Source organism: Haemaphysalis longicornis, unplaced genomic scaffold, assembly GCF_048455015.1.
Source record: "Haemaphysalis longicornis isolate Haplotype H1 unplaced genomic scaffold, Haemaphysalis longicornis Haplotype H1 scaffold_1, whole genome shotgun sequence".
Lineage (NCBI taxonomy): Eukaryota > Metazoa > Arthropoda > Arachnida > Ixodida > Ixodidae > Haemaphysalis > Haemaphysalis longicornis.
In genome coordinates, this window is record NW_027526203.1 from 249,460,616 (window position 1) to 249,478,665 (window position 18,050).

Sequence of the window (18,050 nt, forward strand, 5' to 3'; positions counted from 1 at the left end):
AGTTCATCATTGGGTCCTCCATCACCTTTGCAAACCCAAGGGGTATCTGGCTCACTCATGGCTGAAAACCAGTTCCAGAAGAGCATGCCAGCACGAAACGCACCGGATGAGAGTGGCTCCCTCTTCACAGGATTCCATATGCTGCCTTCGCCACCTGGTGTCTGGTGATGAGCCGAAGCTGATCCCCCAAGGCGGGGCTGACAGCAAGATATCCCATCGCTTTCTAGAGGAAAGGGTTGGGTTACTAGGGGAGGAAATGGGGTGGGTGTTGGGTGTTCTTGACTTAAAGTTAAATCGCGTTCTACCTTGTGGCAAAGAATACCTGGCTGTTTACATAATGGGCAGCTCTTCTCTTACTGATTTATACTGATCGTACTTTATACTTCTCGTACTGATTTTTTTTATAGCAACAACCAGAGTTTCATTATGGTCCCTAGAAATTGTGCTAGTCTGCCGTCCGCGCGCTTTCTCTATGGGAAGGCGTGTCCGCGCCGCTGATGCACGCACAGCGCTGCGCAGAGGGCGCTGCGAGCAATCGGAGCGCCCGAGCAGCCGGAGCGAGAGCGGCCGGCCGGCCTGTGCCGCGCGCTACTGCCGCGGAGCGCGAGCGCGCATCGGGGTTTGTCGGCCACTTAGAGCGGTGAAATCGAATGGTACGAGGTACATCAGCTCACAATTGAAAGTGTGATAGTACTATAAGACCTTTTAGTTTCACGCCCCGAGTTTTTCGCGAATTGGAACCTCTTTGCGGCCGCTGAATTTCGCGAGTGAGACCGAAGGATGAAACCGCAGCAACTAGCGTAGCCGTTTCACTACCACCGCTTGAACCATTATTAAAGTGGAGCTTTCTATGTCTCACTCATGGCCTATGTCGCCTCGAAAAGGCACTGCAGGAAAGCCAACTGTCTCTGACGACGGTGATGTTTGTGAGTAAAGTGAGAGAAAAAAAAAACGCTTCCCGTGGTCAGAATCGAAGCTGGCTCCATCGTGTTTTGAAGCCGACGTCTATCTCAATGCGCATTTCCAACATGGTCAAAGCAGTTTGGATTTGGAGAGGAGTGCAGTCAGAAAAATTATCACTCCACTCCGCAACAATGGTTGAACACGAAGCTTTCTTCGCGTGAAATCAAAGGGCAAAGGTTCGATGTCAAATCCGGCATGATCATAAGTCCAAAATGCGTGCGAGTCAAAGTGAAAGCTCAATGAGTCAAATTCAAAACTCAGACGACAAGGAATCGCTCACAAGAAAGCTTCGCGTTCAACCATCAATGTTCAGACAGTGAGATCCCGTTCAAAAAGAGCTCCCTGCGGCACCAGAAGCTGCGTTTGTTCCACATGGAAACTACCGGGTTCCCGGGTTCCCGAACTACCGGGTTCCCAAACGTCATTGACGGCGACAAGCACGCAGACGGCTGGTAGGCAGACAAAAAGAAAAGCGAAAGCTTGAGTAAAATAATTGTGCCAGCAAAAAACTTGTTCTTATATACATTGGGCAGAGTGCGGGGGGAGGGGGGATAAAGCAAGGTATATATGGTCATGACAGTATAAATAAACCTCAATATTTTTACTCCTTGGTTTCAAACAGCCGCCATTATAATGATTGGCCATAACACAAATATTCTCCCGTTTTGCTTTCCCCGCGTGCGTCTCGCAATTCCCTCCGAGTGTGTGGGTGACCAAAAAGAACCTGTGCAATGAGGAATGCAAGCGAAGTTACTGATTTGCAGCCGGGTGTTAATAAAAATCAGTTTCACGTACCCGATGATGGCGAATGTTTCAAATCGTGGTATTCACAAAAATTACAGGCACGCAAAAGAGGTTTGATAGTACCCAAATTTTTGAAAATTTCGAGGTAAGTGGAGTGTTGGGTTAAGCGAAATGCGAAAAATGTATGGCCAGATCACTGGAATAAGAGCTGTATAGTGCTGGTAACAAACGCTCCAATGCACAGAGACGCTTCCGGAATACAGGCAAAATAATTTGCAGAAAAAAAACCATTTTTTTAGGTATTGCGGGAAAAGAACTGCGTGATGCACGCCTGTTTCTCCTTCGCATCTGGTCCCAAAAAAGTGTTTTCGAGCTTCTCAATGCCGCATCAACTGTTGGTCGCCAACGCTATATTCTATCTTGCTGTGAAGCAGGCAAAGCTAATGTTTTTCTTGTTCCTGCCGTTTTTGGCACTTCTTGAGACCCGTCGTTGTCCACATGATCAGAAGCGTCTTCCCCAGCTATAAACAATGTAGGCGTCGGACAGCACTCCGCTAACGGGACATCGGCCGCGCACAGTGCGTACCCCGCACAAATTTGCCGTTCGCGACGGTGTTCGGCGGGTAATGGGAGCTAAGCTTTAACCGAGAGCTTATCAGCTGCCTGCAGCGGATGTTGCATTGCGTCCTCTTTGTGAACATTTCGAGATATCCGTGCTCCCCGAATAGACGTTTCGATACAAAGGGTGGAAAATGTCGCCTATGGCAGGTATATGCACGGCAAAAAAAGGTTTCGAGTTAACCGGTATTTCGAGATATCCGAGTTCGAGTTATGGAGAAATCATGCACTGTATCTGATGACTGAAGGTGATAAAACTTCGTATGCATGTGCACACGTCTTGTTTTTTTTATTCGGCATTTACATTTAACAGATTCCCAGTTGACTGGACGTAACTGAGGGGGCCGCGAAGACGTGCGCTTAAGGGCCTCCAGATCAACGATGCGAAAGGTCAGAAGGCACCGGTTCGAGCTGCTTTATTTACATACACGTACAGGGGACAACATCTTGGGAAACTTGCAAAGAAAGACGGTTCCAAAGAGCCATACAAAAAAGCGGAGCGCCGACACCACACACACACATTTTCAGGCGCTGACTAATCCATCAGTTAACAACGGCGGGGATATTCACAAAGAACGGTTAACTGTTTGCTTGGTAATGTAGCTGAAGTCCCGCATGATGTTTCCATGCTGGAAAACGATGCCGTGCCGGCAGTGTTCCCGAAGCCCCCGAGTATGTGTCGAAATCGTTTTTTTTCGCTCTTTCCAGCGACGCTAGTGACGCCGCGCGGAATTTGTCCGAAGCCGGGAGATGGTGATCGGCGGACGTACCGGTCGCTCCGACGGAGGCGGCCGGCGGCATCCGTGCGGGCTCGCAGAAGCGATAGGAAAATTGTAATTGCATATATAGTACTCGAAAATGCCGTATAAATAATCGGAAAATATAGATTGAACGAGCGTTCATATTCTCTCAACTTTCTTAAAGTTATATAAGCTGCATGTAAACGAAAGAGTTTTGGGACTCATCGGTGTCTGCTGCGGAGAAAAATGGAAGTTTTTCGGACAGACGCGTGCGTACGTGGGGCCTTAATTATTCTTCACGGAATTACGGCTGCCACATTTAATAGTTATTTGCGGTAAGGACGCTGATTTTGTAGGCTTTTTGTATAACCTTGGGATCGACTCTTTCGGGTACTATTTACATTCACTGCCGCATAATATGTCAACCGATCATTCGCTTATCTGTTGTTAAATTGGCTCAATTCCACTGCTTCCAAACATATAAGGAGCAGAGGCTGTTCAATCCGCTTACTTTTATTTCAGTAAAGAAAAAACTTAAAACTTTTTGCGCGCGAAGGCGAGAAGCAAATGTGGGGATGTGTTTATTGATTAATAATTGATTGATCGTGGGGTTTAACGCGCCGACGCAACGCAGGCGATGAGGCGCGCCGTAGTGGAGGGCTCCGGATTAATTTCGACCACCTGGGGATCTTTATCGTGCGCCGAAATCTCGTACACACGGGCGTTTTTGCTTTTCGCCTCCATCAGAAAAGCGGCCGCCGCGGCCGGGAATTGAACCTGCGACCTCGTGCTCAGCAGCGCAACGCCTTAGCCACTGAACTACCGCGGCGGGTTTATTGATTAATCATTGAATATCGAAATAAGTGTGTCTAAGCGAGATGTTTTAGAAATGACAATACTGTAACTGGGTCTGGTAGTTCAAATGCGAGCTCTTGAATGCATTTGGTAGCCCCCATTTTCGTTTTGGTAATAAGGATCGACGCACTTAAAAATCTTACCGGCAGTCAAATCAACATAATGTAATTTCAGCCGTGAATTAGTTTTTAACGTAAATTAGTTATCACAAGCCAGAAGCACACCTGTAAAGTACTGCCTGTAGTTTAACGGTGTACGCTTCAATATCACACGCCCGTGTATGCTACATGCACGCGTAAATACATCGGCTTAAAATATATATATATATATATAGTTTTTTCATATAATGCTAACACGTTCGTTTGTACACCACTGGATACGACGTAATGGTAGCCTCTTTTTTGCCGTTTGACTACTCAATGTCGTGACTAGGTTTTACTACACCCTAGCAAAACACCGCAATACGCACATATCGCCCGCGCATGGTGCGCACGGGCTTCTGCTTAGTGTTTACGCACGGAAACGACCACGCCTAAAGTAAAACGTACACTGATCAGTGACGTGCACTGCAATAATGTCCCAAAACTTAGCGTTGCACATTCTGTAACAGGTTGTTTGCCCAATAAAGCGGGTTGTTCTCAAGCCACTTCCGTGCGGCCTGAGCCATGCACCGCCGATTGGCTCGCACGCACCGCTTTTTTTTACACCGCAGCAGACACCCTGAAACGAATCGAATGTTGTCTCGCGATCAGCAACGTATGCATGCATTTATTTTTTAAGAAAATAGTTGTTTCAAGCGGAGCAATGGGCTTTCAGGCCGATACTGATGCTGGCACGCATGTTGCTACGGGGGCCCGATCACCGTCTCGTCCGCCATTGCCGTTTTCTGCAGCGCCACCTGTAGGGGCTGGAAAGAGCGGATAGCGTAGCGACACGATTCCGCGGTTTTTAGAAAACTCGATGTATGTATGTATGTATTTATTGTACTTAGGAAAAGGAAAAGCCACCAACAGGCGTAATTTGTCTCGCCTAGGGGGCGGACACCGGAACGCCTGCTGGTGGGTAATACGCGAAAACGTACTCTTGTCACTTCACGCTTCGGGTAAAACTCTTCGTACTGGTAAGAGCCAATTTATTTGGCTAATCTGGTTTGTCGACAGAAACGGATAGGGTTCGAAAAGGGGCAGTTAAAATGGGCTGAACCCGCCCAGAAATAGGGCAGAAATACGAAGGCCGCAGCGGCACGGCAGAGCGCCGTCCGCCGTTACCCATCGCGCCGGCCGGCCACCGCGCTCCGATTGACTGCAGCGCCGCCGCTGCATGCATCACGGAGGAGCCCCCTTCGCGGCCGGCGGTCGGCAGACTAGCACATATTTCTAGGGACCATAGTTTCATCGAAGAGCTCTGGCAACAACGTCATGGATGAAAACATGGAGGAAAGAAAAGGTTGAGAAGGATGAAAATGACGTTTTCGGCGTGCGTTCACCGCGCGCGATTCGCATGCTCGCGTGTGCGCGTGTCATCGCTGGCCCTCCATGTTCGGCGTATCCGGCGCTGCCACCGCCACCGCCACCGCCGTCACGGCGTGAATCGCAAGTGGAACGTAGGGATGGACTTCGACTACAGTACGCTGAGCGCCACGGAGGTAGAGGCACCCAAGATGGCAAGACCCTTACCCTGCTGGTGCCGGGATCGAGAGCTTGTTCCACTAGAGGAGAACCCTTTACTGCAGTGGGTGAAGAGACGCCGTGAGGTTGAGCCGGACTATGCAGTAGTAAGTTTTTCTGGGGCTACTCGCTGTACTACGTCCCCTGGATACTTTTCGTTGTGTCAGACAGAAATTGATTGCTTGCTATGTGGCTTTCAGAGTCGGGAAGTTTCCTGCGGCTTGGGACGAGGCCGCCCGCTGCCTGCGAACGCGCTCCCGGTGAGTGCTGGCCCCGTTCTCACGTCTGGGCCACCAGAGCACCGGCGAACATGCCACTAAAATTTTGGGTGCAGGCTAATGAATGCTGCTCCGGCGCTGTCAACAGAAGCCTACGTAGCATGCATGCACACGCCGTAGCGGCTGGTAGCGCGAATGCCACGTAGTAAGCCCCCCTGTTCATCGGACGATGTGACCCGCGGCCGTCGTTCGATTATCCAGCCAACTATAGCTTGTGACGTTCGCGCGCCAGGCACACAGCTGTCAAAAAATACTAGTGCTTTTTAGTTCCGCTTCTCGCCCCGCCCCTCCATGTTTTTTTACAGCGAAGGTTTAAATGGCTATCCCGACAAGTGTGTGTACACCGTCGCGTCGAAAAATAAAAAAAATTGTCTCCAGAACTCGTGTAGGGTCATTAGAATGGGTGTCAGTCTATGATGAATGGTCCACTTCCATCCTAGTGTGCTCGTCGCAAGTGTCAGGTCGAGTAAATCGGTCACCCATTGTTCTCCGCTCGGGGCTTTTCGCCGCCACTAGGGGGCGCGTCGCTATAGCAACCGCCATGGCAACCGCCAGAGGTACAGGTACCTATGCTCCAAAGTAGAGATGGGCAAAACGGCTCACTTCAGTGAGCGGCTCAGAACGGCTCAGTTCACTGAAGTGAACCGGTTCATTTGAACGGTTCAGCGGTTCATTTAGGTTTGTAACCTGTGTTAAGCATCCATAATCTAAATTATTACTCAATTGTTATTTAGTCATTTTTTTTGTAACAACATCCGCTGTATTTGTGCTGAAAAGAATTGGCCTCACCATCATTACAAAAGTTTTTGTGTCAGTGGTATTTCAGAATCACTCTCGGTCGATATATAAAGAAGAAAATGCAACTTTTTGTCAACTTTATAACCTCACAAATATGATCTCTACTAGTGAGCTGTGACGCCAGAAAAAATGATTCTGGACATGATACAAGAAACTAATTTTAATATTGTGGTGGTGAACAACACTTTGTTCAGTTTATTCGAAGCGAGGTCGACGGGTCCGCTTTTTGGCAGCGATAATAGATGACGCGAAAGTTGCACACAAGACCCAGCTAGGTCGGCCGATACGCTTCTAATAACTCTATCGGAACGTGCCGACACGACTCCTTCAGAGCCATGCTCAGCACGATTCTCTAATCGAGCGAGCAGCCACTGAACGTCGGTTCTTAGGAGAGCCGCTCTGCCAAAGAACCGCCGGGAGCCGATAATCGCCGCGGAACTGAGCGGTTGAGAAGATGCGGCTCGTTCCTGACTCGGACAACAGCTGCACGCACAAATGTAACTGTAGTGATTCTAGTGAATTATATGGTCACAGGAGTTTATTTTCCTATTACTTTGAAAATACAGACGCAGTTCGTTCACTGCTGCCATTGCGGCCTCCCGATCTGTCATTCACCGCCGCCGCCACCGCGGTTCCCAAATGGCGCCTCAGAAGATCCGTTCGCGAAGAGCGGCTCTCGAAAAGAGCGGGAGCCGTTCTTCGGTTCAGTAACTGAGCGGAAAGAGACGGAAGAGCCGAAGAACGGGTCAAAACTGCATCCGGTTCTTCTGACTCGAATTGTCTGCTCCCACTACAGGAGGCGCGCTGGAGGAGTTTGAAAAATTAGCCCCAGCCGGCCCGGCAGTACAGTTGCTTTCCCGCGCCGATAATAGATGGCGCAGAGAGACGGCTCATTTGACCCGGGTCTTCGGTTCTTCCACTCAGTAACTGAGCGGATTCCGCTCACCGGAAGAGCCGATGAACGGGTCAAAACTGCATCCGGTTCTCCTGGCTCGAATTGTCTGCTCCCCGACAGGGGGCGCTGGAGAAATTTGGAAAATTAGCCCCAGCTGGCCCGGCAGTGGAGTTGCTTTCTCGCGACGGCAATAGCTGGCGCAGAGAGCGTTGACCCAGCTTTTAGGCTCCGTTGGCTCTTTCTCCATGGTTTGCAGTGCTGTGGGCCTGTGGCTCGCCCCGTTCGACACGGATCACTGAGGGGGCGAGAAGGGTCTCCCTCTCTCCAAAAGAACCGCCGCTCCCTTTTACTGAGCCACGGCTCACTCGTTCTTCAAAAAGAGCGGCTCAAAAGAACCGGATCACTCCTGAGCGACGCATCACTACTCCAGAGTGCATAAGTACCTGTACCTTAAAAGTGTGGACACCCAATGGCGGAAGAGGACGCGAAAGCTGGCGACTAAATGTAACTTGACTGTGGCAAATAAACAGTGGGGGGCAGTTAAAAAGCAAGTGAAGAAAACACGCTCATGTGGTCCGAAAGGATGGAAAAGAAGGGATCACTGAGAATCTATAAAGCAAGCAAACAATATATCCGGAAAGAGAACTTTTATGACAACAATAAAGGTAGTGCGTTGCTTTTTGAGGCGCGGGCTGGCTGCTTGAGAACTTCAACTCACATGAGGATGAGACGTGTGGGATGTGGCAGGGATAGAGAAACAATCGCCCACGTAGTAATAGAATGCCAAAAGATTCAGCCGGCTAGAATTGGGGGGGAAAGTCCTACTTCCTGAGGCACTGGGCTTCGCAGTTGATGGAAGCATTAACTGGTCAGCAGTAGGTATTACTAAGCAGCGGCTAGAGTATTGGTGGAAAAAAAGCAGGGAAGTCGATAAAGTGTCATCCCAGCCAGGGGTAGCGGCAGGGCAGAATTAATTAACCCTAAATTTAAATTACTAAGATAGGCTAGATGGCGCATGCCGTCACCCCGATTCAAAGGGGAGGCCTTTAATCATCATCATCAGCCAGTGATCCGTTCAGAGTTCATCAACTGCACGGCATGCTGCGCAGTTGATGGAAGCATTAACTGGTCAGCAGTAGATATTACTAAACAGCAGCTACAGTATTGGTGAAAAAAAAGCAGGGAAGAAGTCGATAGAGCATCAACACAGCCAGAGATAGCGGCAGGGCAAAACTAAGGAAAATTACGAGATGTAGGTTAACTAAATTTAATTAAAGGGCTAACGTAGGCAAGGTGCTGCATGTCGTCACCCCGATTCAAAGGGGAGGCCATTGATCATCATCATCATTGTGGCTGTGTAAACCCGTTGTAAACTTGCAGACATGTGTCTCCAGTCAGTAGTTTTTCACCACACAGTATGATGGAGTGTTCCAGGCGCCAAGCGAAAATTTCTCCCTGAATGCATACGATGCATGGGCACCACGATTACGACCTGCTCCTCACTGGCAGGGGAAATGACCATCTTCCTCAGACACACGTCTACTCCGTCCTTTAGAGAGGAATGGACTGCAGTCCTCCTTGTCATGAGACAGTGAGGGCTGAGTGGACGGCAGAATGACCTGCCATTGCCCCTCTCGTGATTCCGTGTGACTGCAGTGCCATCGAGCGGAATGAGAAGCAGTTGCAGTTGAACTTTATTTCCAGTCATGTACGATGGCTGAGGAGCTGGGGAAAAAAGCCGCAGTGTTCATAGCTTGACGGTGGTCCTGCCGTCCTGTGACAAACAGCAGGGTGTGGCAACAACAAAAAGAAAAAAATCAGTTCAAAAGGCAAATTAACGAGAACAAAAAAGACAAAACACAGGCACAATAACAAAGTTTTGTTTAAAGCAGCTACATCAAATTGCAGTGTTTGTGCAGAATTGTAGAAACGTTTCGGAGGAATCTGCAGGATATAGACCGGATTGATATGCTGCCAAAATCATATTTATCTAAGTGTTTCGTTAAAAGCAAAGTGTATGATAGTCTGGAAGCCGTAGTTTGTGCGAGCAGGTTTTATACGTCAGTGTTCGTGGTGTCTCGTTTTATGATAAATTTTAGGTTCTCGTGTTAGGTAGCACTATTTGATGGAAAAGCAATACCTTGAAGTTGTTGAGATTTGAATAATTGGAGAAGGCGGAAGTCGTATTAGTGATTGACTTTCGTAATACCGAATCTGAAAAACAAAGGACTGGAAGGTGATAAAGGTGGTACACCGGCAATTGGACGCAAGGTCTGTTTCTGTAAAACAAAAATTTACGCATGTTTGTTGCTTTTGTGGTCGCCCAAACCAAATGACAGTAGTTGAAATGCAATTGAAATAGTGCATGATAAATGAGTTTTGTTTTCGTTGGTAGCATGGACTGCACTTACAAATACCTACTACACAAACAAGGCTTGTCTGGATTTTCTCAAATCGGCTGTCCCAAAGCATACCGTATTTTCCGGTTTATAAGTTGCACTTTTGTATAGGTTGCACCCCCTTCAGAACGGCAGTTTTTTCAAAAAAAAGCATATAGGATAAGCTGCACCAGCGTACAAAACAGACTTGTTAATCAGGTAAACTTATAGGGGATCAGTTCATTAAAAATTGCGGCGAAGTACATAATGTTGCGGCGGCCGCCTGTGAACGCATCCCCCGGTAAGCAGTGCTACACACGTGCATCTGGCGTCCAGAGTCCAGACAGAACTAACTCCTCAAAAATTATTTATTGGTTCGCACAGACGGCATGTACTTACTGACGGCGTTTAGACAAAACCATCGAAGCCTTTTTCCTCCTACTTGCTAACAAATAATTCATTCATCTAGACTGTAAAGCTGTGTCTCTAAACGCGCGCTGACATCACGCAGCACACAGGCACCTCTTCGACCAAGGACCACGCGTGGCCACCACGTACGAAATTTATTCCATACATAAGTCGCACCGGTGGATAAGACGCACGAACAAAAATTTCAGAAATAAAACCGCGACTTATACACCAGAAAATACTGTATATTTGTTGAAATGTATACCTAAACTCTTAACCATGTTTGTTGTTCAAGGTCATTCTTTTAAGCCTGAGATGATCAGCAATATTGTACTTAACATTTTTAGCTCTGAAAAATATTGCTTTGGTTTTCAGAGAGGTAATATTCAGTGCATTTTTGACCGACGATTCGTGCAATTTATGCAAGAGACAATTAGCTTGAAGTGCTAAGCTATTTGCAGCTGTACCTGAGAGAAATGGGCTGATGTCATCAGCATAATTACATACTGAACTTCATTATCAATTTTGACTAAATCATTTATATGTATATATTAGAGACACTAAAGCGTAAAAGCAAGTTTGCCTATATAGGTAGATTAGAGTGTTTTGAATACAGATATGCTATTAACAGCAGCAGCAGCTGCTTAATACAATAACTGACAAAAGTGTAAAACAGGTGTTGATGCCCCATACACTTTCTCGCACTACACTTCGTGATATCACAAACTGCGAACGCATGATGAAGCGGGATTGGTAGAGCTTTCCTAAGCATTTTTCTGAAACAAACATTAAGACAGCAGGGACATGCAAATGTAAAATGAATGTATGCGGGAACTTTTGATGGTCACACAAACCATAGCAAGTACGTACACATCATAAAATATGATGCCACGGCCCAGGTGACTCCTGTCCACCCTCGCTTTGTTTCTGACCGTATTTGCGCCTGGCTTGTTTTTCCTACGGTTGGTAGTAATCGTTTCATGAAACACTGGGTTTACTTGACAAGCAGGGTCATGTAAGACAATAGCACTTAAGTTAATCGGCTAGTGTCATGTGAGACAACCCGAAAGCACCGGACTGCTGCGCAGCTATAACAAGCATAGTGCGCGCAGTACTGAGAGCAGTACGCACTAGTGCTTCTATGTTTTACCGTGACTTCCATGGTTTACGCCACCATTCTTACCACTATAAAATGCCTATGCATTGCACTTAAAGCAAAAATAGCTCATTCTGCAAGTTTATAAGCCCTGCCTAACTTGTGTTTGCTTTTGCTGGCCTCAGCTAATTGCACATCTGGACATATGTAATAGGTTCTAGTGTGGGAAATGAGCTAGTCGATCGCATGGCCTCTCTTTTTTCCTAATTATATAGCTTATTTGAGGGAAGTTTGCGTTAAAAGTGGAGTCAGTGTTATTCTAACAAGGGAATCTTTCGAATAAGCCAAACTTGCATTTTGTCTGCATGACTTTTTTAAGTACCGATATTACTTTGGTGTCATACATGGTGACAAATTTACTGTTTGTTAAATGTCTGCTGAAGTACTGCAGTACTCTTACATCATAAGCACTACCAATAAGCATTGGAAAATGGTTAACGTATCACCAAGTTCATTTCCGTAATGTGTTTTGCTGTCAATTATTGCGGAGTCCAGATTATTGGATTTTTTACGGTGTAATAGCACATTTAGTTGACAGGCTTGGCTTGGGTCAGCTGTTATTTCTTGCCTTTCTCAAATGAAAGTTGGGTTTATTTCGATAAGATTCGGAATCAGAAAAGATTGCAGGGTTTCTATCTCGTATGAAATTCTGATAAAGCCTATTTTTATTGGAGATTTATTTTGAGAATACAAGTGGTAATCCATGGCTTTCGTGCTTGGGTGGGCCGTTCTACTTCTTGGTAAGGAAAGCAGTCATGGTAAAGGAATGCAAACACATGGCTAAACCTACCTTATCTTGATAAGGAAAACAGTCATGGTAAAGGAACTCAAACACATTGATAAACCTATCACCAGGGGCCAAATTCTCTAAAAAAGGGCCGTCGCTTTGAAACGACGCGGTAGCTGCATGCAAATGCATGTGTTCTTGGGCCGTCGCATCCCGTCGCTTTGCGCCTCTTGCTACAGTGCTTTTTGAGGCACCTCGTCCCTGCTCATGCAGACCCAAAGCGGCGCGACGGCCCTTTTTTAGAGAATTCGGCCCCACATGTCATTATTGTGTAAACTGGCTGTCAGTTGAAGTTGGCAACCTTGATTCAAAATTGGTCTAAACTCTGCTATTTAATACTTTGTCTCCTATAAGTTTTCACATTAATTTGTTTATGTTCATTGTAAGCACCGCACGTCAAACAAAAACACGGGCAGGTGGTCACTGAGCACCTTGTTCATAATACCACCAGACTGCAAATGAGCTGAGCTAAATCAAGAATAGTTGAACTTGTCGGGGTTACCTGTGTGTGTACCTTTACAATGTTAACAAGAAAACGAGAGAGATGGAGAATTGAAAAGGAGAACTTTACGGCGATTGCTCATTCAACAGAGGATTCAACAGAGGATTTCTCCTGGACGGGGGCTGTGAGAAGAGGGTTTCATCATGTATGAGTACACCCATCACCTGCCATCTTATACTCCTGCTACACTAGCACCCGAATGTCATTTGAACCAAATGTCATTTGACCCAAATGCGAAGTTGTGCTGCTCCACTGGGTTTTGAAATGCCATTTCACTGGAATGACATCGGAGCCAAATGAGCGCCCAGGGAGACATTTAAGTCTCTCAAATGCCCTTTCTAGCACTCTCGTACACAGCTTTCCAAGTCAGCATAAACAAATACATTACTGGCATACTTAAAACAAATAAAATATTCTTAATTGTGGGACAAATTTGATTTTTGCATTATCGTGTAAAAACAGAACTCAACGACAGCAGCGCCATGCAGCACGGCAAGCGATTGTTAAAGCTTTCAAATGTAATCGAAAGTGTAGTGGAGCACGGCGATTTCTGAATGGCATTCGAAGCCCCTCATTTGAGTTGAATGACATTCGGACGCACATGTAGCAGGGGTAATATTCTCTTCTTTGCTGAAGGAGCTTACCCTGATCTTTTTAAGGAAAAAGCCTTGAGGGCCCTATTCTGCGAAAAAGCGCTGTTGTTGTTGTAGTTGTCTGGCAAAGAAAATGGATGCTGCAGTAAAGACTAAATAAATAAAAATGTCTTATTCAATTGGATTTTTACCGGGGTCGGCACAGCAGCAGCCCAGTGCTCTACCATCTGTGCTATCTCTGCACATTGCCAGCGTTGAACAAAGGTTGCCGTCGTTCTTTCTTCATGGCACATGCACACTGGTGAGGAACCGGGAGTCCTTTGGGGGGAAATGTGCCAACTTTACAAAATGCACAAAACTACGAATTGGAAACATAAAAGTTTCAGAATAATGTGTGCCGCGTGACACATGAACATGATGGCCTGTGAATAGAACACGTGTACACCAGCTGCGCAGAACCCAGATTCTAGCGAAGTTGTGGTGTGTGCCAGTCTGCTTGCTGACATATTTGCGCTGCAAGACAAACAAGAATGTAGAAAGAGACACATACTCAATGTAGCAGAAAGAAGGCAGTTGAAGTAATTCATGCCAATAGACAAAGAAACTAAAGCAAAGAAAGTGATACAAATGCAGAGGTACAGCAAAGAAGTTAGTATCGCCAGGCTTTCGCTTTCAAAGCACGTAAGCAAGCTTAAGTGCTCCAAGGAATTTGTCACGTTCGGTTCACAAAAATTTAATGACTGCATAAAGGCATTGTGGCGGAACTTTGTTTGTGTTAACTACAAGCCAAAGAATTTTTTTCCCTTTTAAATTTACCTGGTAACTCGGGGTCAGCCGCACACTTGCGTCATTTATGGAACCGCAGCTTTGGCCAGCTTATCTGCACTCTTATTTGCCTGTTGGTCTTGTCCTTCCTCAGTTTCGCACTGTGGGCTGCCAGAAGTGGGACAAAATGGTGTCCTTCAAGCAGTGCTGATGATACAGTGGTCATGGAAGAGCATTTTGTTTCCACTGATGAGCATGGGGCCTCACTAGTGGCTTAGGCCTTACCCGTCAGCAGCCAGTCATATGCTTGCTGTTGCTGCATTGCCAGGCTGTTTGAGACATTGATGCTCATATCAACATGGGGCGTCGTGCGAAGCTCAGTTGCATACACACAGATTGGTGGTGTCGCCATGCACGGCTATAATGACCCGTCAGTTTGGCCGGCCGTTTCGCGTGTACCTCTCGCTCATTGACACAACGAGCGCAAAAGAATGTGAGCACAGAAAAACGCGTAGACTAAATGGGCACTCATCCTGTTTCTTTTGTGTTCCGTTCTTTGGAAACTGTAATAACGTTTTGTTATCAGCAACTAACCCAAATGCGATTTTTGCCTCTTGAGGACATGCAATGTGTGATTTTAAATTTGCACAAGGATGATTGCCATTGTAGCTGAGAACTTTGTTGGTGAACGGTTGTCTTCCTTGCAGTATTCGTCAGACTTCTCCTCCAACGATAACACGGAGTACGTTGGTGCCTACTGGCGGAACCAGAGGCGACTCGTTGAACCTGGCCTGGAGCCCCCGGAGCCCGTGGAATGTAAGTGGTTATTCTGACCATCCTCTTCAGTACTCTTGTCACTGCGAGTAAAAATTGCACCTAAAGAGCATGGCTCTCTGACAGGTATAATATCGATTTCTCAGTCCTAAAGGAGGACTACTAATAGATTGACTGGTATTTGAGAGAGTGGCGTGGCTAAAAATCTTGATGGTGGGCTTGCACCCTCGAAATGAAAAAGAAAGTTTGGGCCCAGGATGGTGAACATACGAAATGTGCACTTCACAACTTTGGTAGTTGCATTTATGTTTGTTGTATGGAAGCAATGCTGCAGCTATTACAGTTTTTGTCTGCAAATATTTTACCTCCCGAATAATGAGAAAAAATGAATAGAAAGCGAGTTTTGTGTATTTTTTTTGTTAATCTTTCAGAGTGGCAAAAAAACAAACACATGCCGGTGAAGCTGCACAAGGCCCCATCATCGTCAGCCTATTTATGCAAACTGCAGGACTTAAAACCGCTCCTGCTTTGCGATGCCTGAATTCAACCTTTCCCCCCAAATTTATTTCATCCCACTATTGAATTATCTTCCCTCCTTCTAGTCTTATCTCTTGGTAGCCACTCACTCTTACGCAGATAATCCATCTGTTATCCATATTATGTACCAAGCTGAAGTTCACTTCCTCTTTAATTTGAGCTGGATGACTTTTACCAAAGTTTGTTCTGTGATCGAATCGTGGGTTTGGGTCACAGAATCATTGTTCTTTGCATAGTTCCTTGGACCAACCTAAGTCTGCGTTCAAGGCGATTTAGTAAGGTACCAAGTTTCGGCCCCGTAGTCATCACCAGCAGTCACCCATACTAGGAAGGTACATTAGGACAAAGTCAAGGTTTAATGTCTGCATTCAAATAGGGGCTTTGTTTCCCTTTAGTACCCCTTGCTCCTTTCCTCATGAGCTCTCAAACTTGTCAGGATTTCGTGCTTCTGGCTTTATAAAGTTCCTGGTGTGCATTGCCCTAGTCTACTACTCTCATTGCAGGGATGCAGTCAGTGTGACTACATAAGGATATGTTGCATAGAAATAGAAACTGTAGTAAAGGGCACAAAAAATGTGCACTTTATCTAGCCTTCATTGCAGTTGGTGCTTCCTGGTGCGTTCTAATTTTCTTTTTAAAAAAAAGGGTAATGCGGTGCAAAAATGACGTGGTGTTGCGGCAGGGGTGCTGTTGACGACTTGCGTCGTGGTAGCATGACTGACAAACTTCTTGCATAGGAGTTGCCTCCGTGCAGACAACAATGAGGCAGAGATGAACTTTGGAGCATGTAATCCATCCTAATTAAAGAGCACAAGGTTGCAGCGGACAGGGTTGACAAGGGTTCCAACATGGGTATTCTCTTAGACAGCATAACAGGCTTTGAGCGCAGTCCAAAGCACATTGACTTAAAGGGGCCCTGAAAGGCATTTTGAGCACACTAAATGAACTAGCGCAATCGCTAGATTGGGTCGCCAACGTCACCTGTGCCAAGTATTACTCTTTTACGCGCAGCGGAAAGCTCACACTTTTGTTGCAAAGTTTGTCGCTTTTTTCTCACCCTTTCCTTCGTGTTTTTGGACGCCGCCATCTTCACATGTCTACATCATCGATTCCCAGATGTTCGTCATGAGCTAGACATCCTGCTATTGGGCGGCTTTTTCACGCACTTCCGGCAAAGAGATGAGTCGTCTGCTCAGCGTCGGCTCGCCGGCTGATCTGCCAGCGGAGTGCCGGAGTGCTTTGACATTTTACGACAAACGAAACAAGTGTAAACAAACGCTTAACCGTTTGTATTGAATGCAACACGGCCATAACACGACGTGGATTTTATCTTACGTGAGTATGTACCATAAAGAAAGTCCCGTGGCACTTCTTTGGTGCAATCGCAGAGAACGCCCTGAGCCGAATGCCCGGGTTTGACGCGTACATTTTATTCAACTTCAAAACAATCCAGAGATGCGTTTCGAACGAACGCAACGTCACAACATGCGTTGCAAGTCTGAACCGCGATTGACAGACGATGAGTTGCCTCCTCCTGCCCGTCGTAAATACGGCACTCACCTCACACCCGGTTTGCGGGGACGAGCAGCAAGTCACAACTCTGGCGCGCAAGCGAGAAGGCTTTTAGCCAGGCACACTGCACATACCAAATGCGAGGTTGAGTGGTACGTCGTTCGAGAAAGATAATCCAGACCATGGGAAGCCCTATCCACCCGCAGAAGTACAATGTCGCATTTCATCGCGAAACGAACGCGTCCACAACACACAGGAGGCGATGCACACACACACACACAGCTTCGGTCGCTGCATTGGCTTAGCTGCAAGCTTCGTTCGGACAATCAGCGATGCTACGACGATACAGAGCTGCGTGAGGACGACGTGCTAACCACTTCACGTATTTAAAAACACAGGGGCAAAGAACTAGGTTCATCGGAAGCAAAAAATCTTTCCTCCATTATTTTGCCTGAAATATACTGGCTAGTGTGCCGAGGGCGGGCTCCAGGCGGGCGCCGGGAGCGATGTACGCGGCCGTCTGCCGCTTGGGGCGCTGCCGTGCGGGAGTGTGCGCGTTCATCCGGCCCGAGCAGATCGCGCGGTTACCTCCGAGCTGCGTAGCAGACGGCAGCGGCAGAACTTTCCATTCCCGCTTGCGACGAAAGCGAGCGAAAGCGACGGGAATTCTGTCGCGCAACCAAAATTTGTCCCGACCATTCGACAAAAACGATCGTCGCGCGACAAAGCTACGGAATTCCTGCCGCTCTCACTCGCTTTCGTCGCAAGTGCGAACGGGCCTTTATGCGCAATCTCCGCCCCACATAAAACAAGCTCTTGCTTGTCGCCTGAGCATACGGTTGATATCTGACTACGTTACACTGTGCTTGCCAGTGTATTTAAACGATGTCACTAGGTTTGAAACGTACGCGCTCGGCGTGCAGCTTTGTAAACGCAAGCGGTTTCACATACGCACGCTATTTTGCTGCTAATAGAGTTTTAGTACAGCGTTTGTGGCCTTTGCATTCGCTAAACGCTAAATTTTTGCGTCCCGCTACGTGACACCGCGATGGGAGTTTTAGTAGAGCGTCTCATCAGTTT

The 18,050-nt window shown here is 46.9% G+C and overlaps 1 protein-coding gene across 1 annotated transcript in view; it reads left to right on the forward strand.

Moving 5' to 3' along the window:
- The first annotated feature begins 5,047 nt into the window (after window positions 1-5,047).
- The window catches only part of LOC144143849 (uncharacterized), a 39,067-nt gene continuing 26,064 nt past the window's right edge, over window positions 5,048-18,050 (forward strand). Inside the window, exons 1-3 of the mRNA XM_077675479.1 lie at window positions 5,048-5,694; window positions 5,788-5,847; window positions 14,855-14,963. Of these exons, the coding sequence (XP_077531605.1) occupies window positions 5,377-5,694; window positions 5,788-5,847; window positions 14,855-14,963 (487 nt within the window). The 5' untranslated portion in view covers window positions 5,048-5,376. The remainder of the gene's footprint in view (window positions 5,695-5,787; window positions 5,848-14,854; window positions 14,964-18,050) is intronic.